This window comes from Leptonychotes weddellii, unplaced genomic scaffold, assembly GCF_054177405.1.
Source record: "Leptonychotes weddellii isolate Sample4059 unplaced genomic scaffold, ASM5417740v2 HiC_scaffold_2312, whole genome shotgun sequence".
Lineage (NCBI taxonomy): Eukaryota > Metazoa > Chordata > Mammalia > Carnivora > Phocidae > Leptonychotes > Leptonychotes weddellii.
Genome location: NW_027820538.1, coordinates 1 through 10,937, shown reverse-complemented (window position 1 = coordinate 10,937; position 10,937 = coordinate 1). Strand labels below are relative to the sequence as shown.

General features: G+C 41.4%; 1 protein-coding gene across 2 annotated transcripts; it reads left to right on the top strand.

Moving 5' to 3' along the window:
• Positions 1-908: 908 nt before the first annotated feature.
• LOC102740897 (actin-related protein 2/3 complex subunit 3) lies at positions 909-10,931 on the top strand. 2 transcript variants are annotated; one of them, XM_006736972.3, is made up of 7 exons: positions 909-1,050; positions 4,051-4,150; positions 6,692-6,768; positions 8,317-8,385; positions 9,524-9,650; positions 10,201-10,295; positions 10,741-10,931. In XM_006736972.3, the coding sequence occupies exons 1-7, from the start codon at positions 1,045-1,047 to the stop codon at positions 10,801-10,803; spliced, it is 537 nt and encodes a 178-aa protein (XP_006737035.1). In that variant the 5' UTR covers positions 909-1,044; the 3' UTR covers positions 10,804-10,931. The 2 variants fall into 2 exon arrangements, with proteins under 2 accessions (XP_006737035.1, XP_081666472.1); XM_081810346.1 differs by having other exon boundaries at positions 950-1,113.
• Positions 10,932-10,937: the final 6 nt, after the last annotated feature.

Here is a 10,937-nt window from a genome sequence, read left to right as displayed (position 1 = left end):
TGACCAAGAACTGCAGGCACTAAAGGGACACAAAACCCTTTAACAATAAGCCTCACAAGTAAGTTCCCTCGCTTATTAAAACCACCACCTGTACATCTGGATTCTTCAGTCTGTCCTTAGCCTCTGTGTAGAAGGGCCAGTTTGCGAACTAACACATGAAGTGCTTTCTAGTAATAGGTAAAAAACTCCTGAACTTCTAGGGTGTTCCAGGCATATGAGTTTTAAGCATTTTACATGTAGTTCATTTCATCCTCATGAAACAATGAGGTAAGTATTATTCTCTCCATTTTCAGGAAACAGGCACAGAGAGGTTAATTAACTTGCCTGGAATTACACTGCTAGTAAATGTTGGAGCTGGGATTCAAACCCAGAGTCCACTTTCTCAGTTTTTACACGCAAAAAACCTGCAGTACAGAGTAATACATAAATCCCTTCTCAGAGAGCTCCCCTTTACCCATTGTAAAATCCAGAACGAACCAGTTGGGTTCATTCACTCATCAAATATTTATTGATGTTTACTATGTATATCACTATTACAGGCGCAGGGGATGCAATATTGTACCAAACGGACAAAATCCCAGCCTTTTTGACGTTCACATGGATGGGGAAACAAATACCAAAAGTAAGCTAAATAATAAAAGAATCATAACTAAGGAAAAAAGAGGGAAATAAGGATGACGCAGGGGAGTGGAGTGGGATTGAATTTAAAATAGCGTGATCCAGAGAATGATTCACTGAAAAAATGAACTCTGAGGAAAAACCAAGGATTCTGTAACCCAAAAATCTAGCCCCCATTTTTCGCGCACCCTTTACGCATGCGCAGCACTCAGCCCCTGCCTAGTGCTCGGGCGCCCTCTGGCGTCCCTTCGACTGTGCGCAGCCGCAGCTGCCTGGAAGGACCCCAGCAGGACCGGAAGTGCCGCGTCCTCCCCTCACCCTCCCCTTCCGCCTAACTTCCGCCTACCTCGCCCGGGCCCCCGGACCGGAAGCGCCGCGCTTGAACCCCAACCTCCTCGTCTATCTTGAAACACCAGCGCCGCCAAGATGCCGGTACGGGGGCCCAATTCGCGGTGTGGGGAGATGGCGAGAGCTGGGGGGGAGCAGCGAGAAATCGTGCGTGAGCTGAGAGAAGCGGGCGGAGGAGGGCAGAGAAGAAGCGGGGCCTGAGAAGGGGAGAAGCGAGGAAAGGGGGCCGGTCGCTGTAGGATTGGGTCGGCCCGGGGGTGTCGGCCAGGGGGGACGGGGCCGCGGCAGAGTGGGCCAGAGACCCTGAGCGTGCAGAGGAGGCTGCCTCATCCCCTCTCGCCCCCTTCGTTCCAGTGCTGACCCCTTCTCTCGCTCTTTCTGTACTCCCCTACTCCAGCAGGATTCCCGAAGATTCACTAGAGCTGAGAAGCCAAGGACTGTGCTTTTTATCTTTAATTTCTCAAGTCTGGGGTCCGGCTTCTTTTTGTCCCCGCCGCAGGCCCACTTCCTCCTCAACCCCAGGGGGCGGGTCCCTCCCGCTGCTTATCACTGTCATACTCCACTTCCCGGACTCCTCCTCTGTCGCCCCGGCAGTGGTGGCCACCCTTAGCTGCTGAGTGTAGGGGCCGCCGGAGCAGATGCAGGGCCCGCTCCTGGTTTCCAAATGTTTCTGTTTTCGTGTGCATCAGAGTAGGAGTAAAATTGTAGTCTGGTTGTCCTTCATTCTTGACAGCCAGTCTGGTGGGGTGAATTTATCGCCATCATGGTCTCCATTTTGCAGATGAGGAAAAGGAGCTTCAATAACGTGATTACTCACACAAAAAATATTACTGAGCACCTGCTGCATGCCAAGTACTGTCACAGCAGTGAATAAGGCCAACAAATCCCTACGCTCAAGGAGTTTACCTTCTAATGGGGAGACAGACAAACATGTAAACGGAAATAAAGAAAAAAGATAGTTTTAAAGTTGTTGGGGTTTTTTTTGTTTGTTTTTGAGAGAGAGAGAGAGTGGGAGCACGCTGGGGGCGGGGGAGCAGAGAGAGAGGGACAAGCAGACTCCACCGCTGAGCGCAGTGCCCGGAGCCCCCAGGGGGGCTCTATCCCACCACCTGAGATCCTGACCTGAGCCTAAATCAAGAGTCTATGGCTTAACCGACTGAGCCACCCAGGCACCCCTAAGATAGTTTTAGATAGTGACAAATGTGATGAAGGAAATAGATGGGTAACAAGACAGCTGGTGAAGGTGAGAGTGGAGGCTGCTTTAGATGAAGCATACCTGTGACAAAAAGGAGCAAGCCATAGTTAGAGATACTTAATGAATCCCGTTGGTACCATTTGATGCCTGATACGTGCCAGACAGGCGCTGAGCTACACATTGCATGTAAATTATCCCATTTAATCCTCGCAGTGACCCTGTGAAGTAGATACTCATTGTTCCCATTTTGCAGAGGAGGAAATTGAGGCTCAGAGAAGTACAGTAACTTACCCAAGGTTTCGGTACTAGTGGTAAAGTCAGATTTTAAGCTAGGACTTTATAAAGTCCTGTGCTCATTCCTGGACTTTGCTGTGATTTCTTATTTAATACCTGCCTCTTCCATTAGCTTGAAGGTTCTTCAAGGGCAGAGATCTTACTGGTCTTGCATACCATTTATCACCATGCCTTGCACATAGAAGGTGTTTGATAATTGTTTGGTGGATGAATGAATATGTGAATATATGAATGAAGCACAGGTATGCTTCTTGTGTTACTAAAAGCCAGACATGTTGTAAAAAGCAGAACTAGGAATCAGCATACAAATTGCTCTCATAAATGTGATTTCCCCTGCTCCTTCAATTCACACCTACCCAATGAGGGCAGTAGATGACTCTTCATTTTATAAATTGGGAAACAGGCTAAGAGAAGAAAAGTGATGTCTTGGTCAAACATAGCCAGGAAGTGGTAGAACTAAAAAGCCAGTGCTTGAGTTCTGGTTTAACTATAGCTGGGGGGGGCTGGGTGGGGGGCGGTGTACTCCTGATTTATTATAGTGTCTGCCTATTTCTATAGTGTAAATACTCCCATCAGTTACCAATGCAATGTCACTGAACATGGAATTGGAAGATGCACAGTAGCACACCATTGCATAGTATTTCCGCCACAAAGATACAAAAGTTATAAATAACCTTAGGATCATAGACAATAGTAAAATAATTTTTTAAAATAGGAAGTAGGGCGCCTGGGTGGCTCAGTTGGTTAAGCGACTGCCTTCGGCTCAGGTCATGATCCTGGAGTCCCGGGATCGAGTCCCGCATCGGGCTCCCTGCTCAGCGGGGAGTCTACCTCTCCCTCTGACCCTCCTCCCTCTCATGCTCTCTGTCTCATTGTCTCTCTCGCAAATAAATAAAATCTTAAAAAAAAAAAATTTAAAATAGGAAGTAATGAATTTTGAGTATTACCTTTGTTTTTAATATAATTAATTGCAAATTTATATAATTTAATTTTTAGTAACGGCTGTGTTTAACAACAGCTTGCCTCAAAATTTGTCAAAATTCCTCAGAATTTAGGGGCGCCTGGCTGGCTCAGTCTTCATGTAACTCTTGATCTCAGGATTGTGAATTCGAGCCCCATGTGGGGTGTAGAGATTACTTAAATAAATAAAAATATTTTAAAAATTGCTCAAGGGGTGCCTGGGTGGCTCAGTCAGTTAGGCGTCTGCCTTCAGCTCTGGTCATGATCTAGGGGTCCTGGGATCAAGCCCCACATTGGGCTCTCTACTTGGTGAGGAGCCTGCTTCTCCCTCTCCCTTTGCTGCTCCCCTCTCCCCCGCTTGTGCTCTCTCACTCTCAAGTAAATAAATCTTTAAAAAATATAAAATAAAATAATAAAATAAATAAAAATTTTAAAATTGCTCAAAATTTAACATTCAGTTTTCATGAGGCAATAAAAGCCAGCTCCAGCAAATCGCTGCTACCATCCCTTTTTCCTCCTCTCCTAGTTAGTCTTGGGTGGGTTCCTCTTTTTTTCCTTTGTAAAAATGTTACTTGTCTGCCCCGCTGACGTTTGCTCTCTTTGTCTCCGTATTTTTACCTGGCTTGACACTACAGGCTTACCACTCTTCTCTCATGGACCCTGACACCAAACTCATTGGAAACATGGCACTGTTGCCTATCAGAAGTCAGTTCAAAGGACCTGCCCCTAGAGAGAGTAAGTTGAAACTTCTTTCCATTATTTTCAGATTTTAGTAGGAAACATCTAGCAACTCTCTGACATTATCAAATCAGGCAAATTCTTAGCTCAGTCCTCTGTCTCACACTGCTCTTGTATTTTCTGTTTGCTTGATAGATATTGCCCCTCTAGACCTTTCAAGATCATGTATGTTGTATTGAGTAAGAAAGTGTATTATTGCTGCTGAGTTCTCTTGGATATTTTTTTGAGAGGGAAGAGGAAATGTGCTTAATTCTCGACACTGTTCTGTCATCACTCTTGGTTCTTACAAAGTGATCTAATGCTGCTACTTCTATAGAATACCATGTCCCCATCCTTTTTCTGTCATAAGGCTGGAGAAAAAAAACCCAAAACATTTTAACCCCTTCCCCCATCTATATCTACTTCCCTTATTCATTCTTCAGGATCTTCATTTTCAGCAGTACCTCGATCTTAAATCTTAAGTGTCCTGTGTAACATTACACATTCTTTCTCTTGCTTTTCTCAATTTTATATCTTTGCTTTCTTTTTTGGTACTCACTTTCTCTTTTTTCGAACCATTTCTTACTGTTTAGAAAGCCCCATTCTTTTTAGACTCTTCTGACACATTCTGAGATGTTCTGCCAACAGTATAATTTGTATTATATTAGACATGGTTTCCCTGCACCATGTTCCATTCAAGCATCTGCATCTGAGTTCCATTCAAGGTTTTTAAGACCGTGGTTTTCGGGCGCCTGGGTGGCTCAGTTGGTTAAGCAACTGCCTTCGGCTCAGGTCATGATTCTGGAGTCCCGGGATCGAGTCCCGCATCGGGCTCCCTGCTCAGCGAGGAGCATGCTTCTCCCTCTGACCCTCCCCCCTCTCATGTACTCTCTCTCATTCTCGCTCTCTCAAATGAATAAATAAATCTTAAAAAAAAAATTAAAAAAAAAAAAAAAGACCGTGGTTTTCATTACCAATTTTGTACTGACCCATCTTCATTCCTCTGCCAGACTATTTGACGTGACCTCTTTTTAATTTTGTTTTCAACATCAGTTGAAAGTTCAGTAAACTAAATAAATTTGGTAAATCACCACAGTTTTTACTTGATTCCAAGATGAAGGAAAAGGAACAGATGGAAAAAAAAAAAAAAAAAGACCAAAAAGAAGAAAAATAATCTAAAAGAAATACAGTGCAAAGAAAGATTAAAAAATAATATTGTCCCAGATTCCTTGAGAACCCTTTCAGATCTTTACAGAATACCATGTAGCATATCAGAAGATGCAATTGACCAAGGATGGAGTTTATCTAATTACCACCTCTGCAACAATTCATGGGCCCTTGAGGGAGAACAGGACCCCAAGAAACCAGATCTTCATGGTTTCTGTAGACAGGGAATGACCTGTTACTCTTCCCCAGGGGGCAGGATTAGAATGAACTGGAATCATGAAGGAGTACAAGCCTATGCTGGAGCTAAATAACTGTTAGCATTAATCAGGTTCATTTATTTACATTCATCAGACACCTTTTTAACACCTTTGTGTGCCAAACACCCTCCTAGGTTCCAAATCTTGTAGCCCACCCCCTACCCCCACATTGTTACGTTTAGAACTAACTGGTTTTGTAAACACTGAATCCTCTGAGGAAGTGTCCTTTCTGCAGATAAGAAAATTGCAAGAACAGGAGTCTAGAGTTAGAATTCTGTTGAAATTCTTTAGCAGGGGAATGAGCAGGGTTAAAGACAGCTAAATCAGAGTACTAAACCTCCAGGATTACTTTGCATTTCTGCGGTATGAGAGGGATAGTGGTTATGGACAAGAAATATAAATAACTCTGAAAAACAAAAACAAAACTGTCTCTGCATTGCTGCAGCCGCCTGCCGGATATCAAGACCCTGGGATTTTGACCTTTTTGAAATAAGAAAAGGAAAACAAAAAACTGCCCAAGAAATTGTATAATGAGATCTATCTTTGTCACAACAGTATTTCTGGCTTTTCTCAGTCTCCAGCCACCTAGAACAGCTTGTACAAGTATATTTTAAGTCACAGTTTTCATAAAAAGAAAGACGTATGTGTGAACCCAGTGTGTTCCTAAATGACAATTGAGATTTTTTTTTCCCCCTGAAACTGCAGTATGTTAATTCATATAAAATTACATTGAACACTTTTTATTTTTAAACAGGATTTTATCAAAGTTAGTCTGTCTCAGTCTATTTTTATAAGTGCATTGAGAGATGTCTGGAATGATGTTCACGAAATGTTAATAGTAGTTATTTCTAGGTAGTGAGATTTAGGGTGACAATAAAATATTTTTTCTGTACTGATTAATTTGTTTCTAATGAGTAGACTTTTTATAAAAACAGTAGAGCTATTAGAATAAACCATGTGCTTATTTTTCTAGAAATTGTTTCTGAAGACCTTATGTTTCAATGGCCTCATTTTATTTCACTCAACTCCAAGACTTTTGACCATTGACCTGTTTTTTTTTCTCTATAGCTTTGTTAAGTGTTATTTTTACATTTAGCTAATGTTCTCTGCCTTTCTCCCCTTGTGTCCTGTTTAGCAAAAGATACAGATATTGTGGATGAAGCCATCTATTATTTTAAGGCCAATGTCTTCTTCAAAAACTATGAGATTAAGGTAAAGTACAGAGCTTTTAATATTTAATTTAGTATTCTGATGGGGATAATAATCTACCTGGCAGTCAGGGTTGTTCTGAGGAGTAAATAAAATTGAATGAGTTTGCATGACCTTAAAAACCCAGAATAGTACTTAGTATTAGACTCTGTATCAGTATTAGTTTCTCATTTTTCCTCCAAAGTGTATACCACGGATCAGCAAACTATAGCCTGAGGGCCAAATCTGGCCCACTGCCTCTTTTTCTAAATAAAGTTTTATTGGAACACAGCCACATTCATTTTGTAATATATTGTCTATGGCTGCTTTCATGCCACAGCAGCTGGGTTGAATAGTTGTGACAAAGACTGTTTGGCCTACAAAACCGAAAATATTTAATATCTGGTCTTCTCTAGAGGAAGTTTGCCAACCCATGATCTAGACGCTTTTATTCATTCAACATTAATAAAGCACCTACTATGTGCCAGTCCAAAACTAAAAAAAATTCTACATTGTAGCTGTGTTATTTTTATATATTTTTATGTCCTGGACCTGAGATGGAGAAATAAAGTTCAGTGATCCTGACCCTTCCCTCAGCTACCTTTTCTTCCTTTCTGCTCTTAGCTCTTGTGAGGAATGAGGTCAAAAGGAAGTTTAGAAGGAGGGTGGCAGAAAAGGAGAGGGAGAAATAGGAAAAAAAAGAACTTTTCTGAGTTCATCCTATGAGCAAGTTACAGGAATGTCAACAACTTCTCTTGATAATATTCTAGAATATGGAACTTCAGCCTCTCCTTGACAAACTTTGACCTTTTGGAATCAAAAGGGTGTGAAATCTTTTTTGCAGGCTCTTGGTTTACAAGTTGTAGTCTAAGCATCCTATGACATTCATGGTGTTTTTTGTATTTAATGCTCTGTCTAAGTGTGATGTTTGTAGTAGGTGTAAATAAATGTAATTCTGCCACATTTCATTCTCTCCTGAATGTCCTATGCCCTTAAAAATAGGGGCAGGTGTAGTTTGTTTTTTTTTTTAACTGTAAATCTGTGTAAAATCTGACCTCCAGTCTTCACATTTTCCTTTTGGTTAGATCAAGAGTTGGGCTCTTGGAGCTCTTCAGGAACAAGAAACACGTGAAATAGCTGTTTCCTCCTTTAGAGTCAGGAGTGCTTTTGTTCTCGGCAGAGATCCTGAAGTGAGGAGGTTTTAAAAGTTAGCCGACCATATGGTACACCTCAGGCTTTCCAAGCAGCTCTGTTAAACTCTCCTTCCTACACGGAGGGAGGGGCTGTTGGCACAGCATCCTGGGACCCAGAGGCAGGGCCGCCCCACAGCTCTGGATGGCAGGAGGTGGCTCCCTCCCCCGGAGTGGACAGAAAGGTGGCTTGGGAAGACTGCATTTGGCGAATGGGAACTGTTGATGCTGTAGGAACTACATTTGCACAGTTTTCAGTTGATACTCAAAAGACAAAGCTTGAATTCATTTATTACACATGATAGTTATGTTTTAATCAGGACTGTTTTTAACTTTTGTTCCTCCCTCACCCCTCCTCCCCCCTTCACCCCGGCCCCTGCAGAATGAAGCTGATAGAACCTTGATATATATAACTCTCTACATTTCTGAGTGTCTAAAGAAACTCCAGAAGGTAATTAAACTTGGATGATTGTCTATCAGAAAAACACAATACTGATACATGTTCACCCTCCTAGCTATCTGGACTTGTTGAGACTTTAAGGACAAGTAGATAATACTTCCTCCCACTTAGAGCATGTACCTAAGAGGAAAATCTGAATGTGGATTCTAAACAGTAGTTTAGTTGACTAATGAGAAGATAAGGGGCTGGTGTTTTAAGGCTTTGCATGTATTTTCCCAAGACAGAAATCTTCCTCAGCCCCAGGTTAAGAACCTCTGAGCCAAGGATATAAATCAACGGTTCATGAGCTTGAGTGGGAAAAAGATTACGTCTTTCTTTTCACTAACTTGTAACTGAGATTTAGCATTTACTTTAATTATTAATGTAGGCAACAACCCACAGTAGCATTAGCCATACCTGTAACTTTTTCTCCAGGAAAAATCACAGCATTTTCCTTTTTTTTTTTTTAAGATTTTATTTATTTATTTGACAGAGAGAGCACAAGCAGGGGAAGTGGGAGAGGGAGAAGCAGACTCCCCGCCCCGACAGCATTTTCATTTTACATTTAGAGTTGAAGTTATTTTGAAATTTTATTTTCACTCATTACTACTTCAAATTTTAGTTATTAGGCCCATTGTGTTAATAAAGAAGCACATGCATGTGTGTGTCATAAATTTGGCTTTTTAATACTGTAATTATTGTGTTTGACTATAATTGATTTCTTTTATAATTTTGTGTATTTTATTTAATTCATTTAAAACATTATTCTGGGGATGCGTAGGTGGCTCCGTCAGTTAAGCATCTGCCTTTGGCTCAGGTCATGATCCCAGGGTCCTGGGATCGAGTCCCATATCAGGCTCCTTTCTCGGTGGGGGGCCTGCTTCTCCCTCTGCCGCTCCCCCTGTTCATGCACGCTCTCTCTCTGACAAATAAATGAATAAAATCTTTTAAATAAATAAGTAAAACAATAAATAAATGAATAAAACATTATTCTGAGGAGTCCACAGACTTCCCTAGATTGCAGAAGGGCACCCAAATACATTAGTAATCCCAGGCATATCTACTTAGACTAAAACAATTACAATTACAAATTGGATGTTATTATCCTTTTCTCTGTAAAGTATGTGTGTGTGTGTATAATTTTTTTTAGTGCAATTCCAAAAGCCAAGGTGAAAAAGAAATGTATACGCTGGGAATCACTAATTTTCCCATTCCTGGAGAGCCTGGTTTTCCACTTAATGCAATTTATGCCAAACCTGCAAACAAACAGGAAGATGGTAAGAACAGGGTTTCTTCCTTCCTCTCTATGGCACAAGATCTCCTCCATTTGACTTTTTACCCCCCTTCTTTGCTTGTCTTGATTGGTGTACACGTCGAGAGTGGAATCATAGCACGGATAATATCTTACCAGTCACTCTCTCAAAACATTCTTGGTGGGACACCTGGGTGGCTCAGTAGGTTGAGCCACTGCCTTCAGCTCAGGTCATGATCCCAGAGTCTGGGGATCGAGTCCCACATCAGGCTCCCTGCTCAGTGGCGAGTCTGCTTCTCCCTCTGCCTGCCTCTCCCCTTGCTTGCGTGCTCTCTCTCTCTCTCTAATAAAATCTTAAAAAAAAAGAAAAAAAGATTCTTGGTAACAAGTATAACACATAGAGAATCTTTTGAACCAAAATAGTTATAAAACCATTGGGACTGTCATTTCTGTTTCTTAATCCTGTTTGAATGTGTAGAAGTGTATTGCCAACGTCATTGTGCAGACCAGCGACCAGCACATGAGGGATACATTCTCAGGATTTTTTTTATTGTTCTGCCTGTTCCTTATTTTAGAGGTGATGAGGGCCTACTTACAGCAGCTGAGACAAGAGACTGGACTGAGACTTTGTGAGAAAGTTTTTGACCCTCAGAATGATAAACCTAGCAAGGTAAGACCCTCTTCTTTACCTATTTAGTTGGTAAATAACCTTTTATCATGTAGCTACTATTAAACAAACTAAGGTTTTCTATGGCGAGAATACTTTTTCTGCATTGCAGTGTTGCTTAACTACGCGGTAGGGATTCACTGAGTCACACTACATAATGAATTGCATATAATAAACATTTTGGTTGTTTGTTCTTATGTTAGGGCATTGTAAACCCATAGGGCAGATTTTTTGTGTGAGATATCTTGAATGTATTACTTTTTTTGTCGTCATTATTTTGACTTGTGAGTCAAAAAAACATTTTTTAACGTGTTGTCAAGAAGTTTATAAAATAAGGGATGACAGACCAAGATTAAATTTTGTTATTACATAAATTCCTATTCTGACCTTACCTTGAACTTGCATTGTGATTTGACCACCACCCTTCTGTTTTATCCCCTCTTGCTAGTGGTGGACTTGCTTTGTGAAGAGGCAGTTCATGAACAAGAGTCTTTCAGGACCTGGACAGTGAAAGGAGCCTGAGCAGACACTTTCCACAGCCGTGGGCAGCATTTTACAGCAAGATGTACACAGTTATTTGCCTTTATTTGATAAAGTTTTATACAGAAGAGAGAAGAGAGCATGTCTTCACTTGAAGAGCTCTTT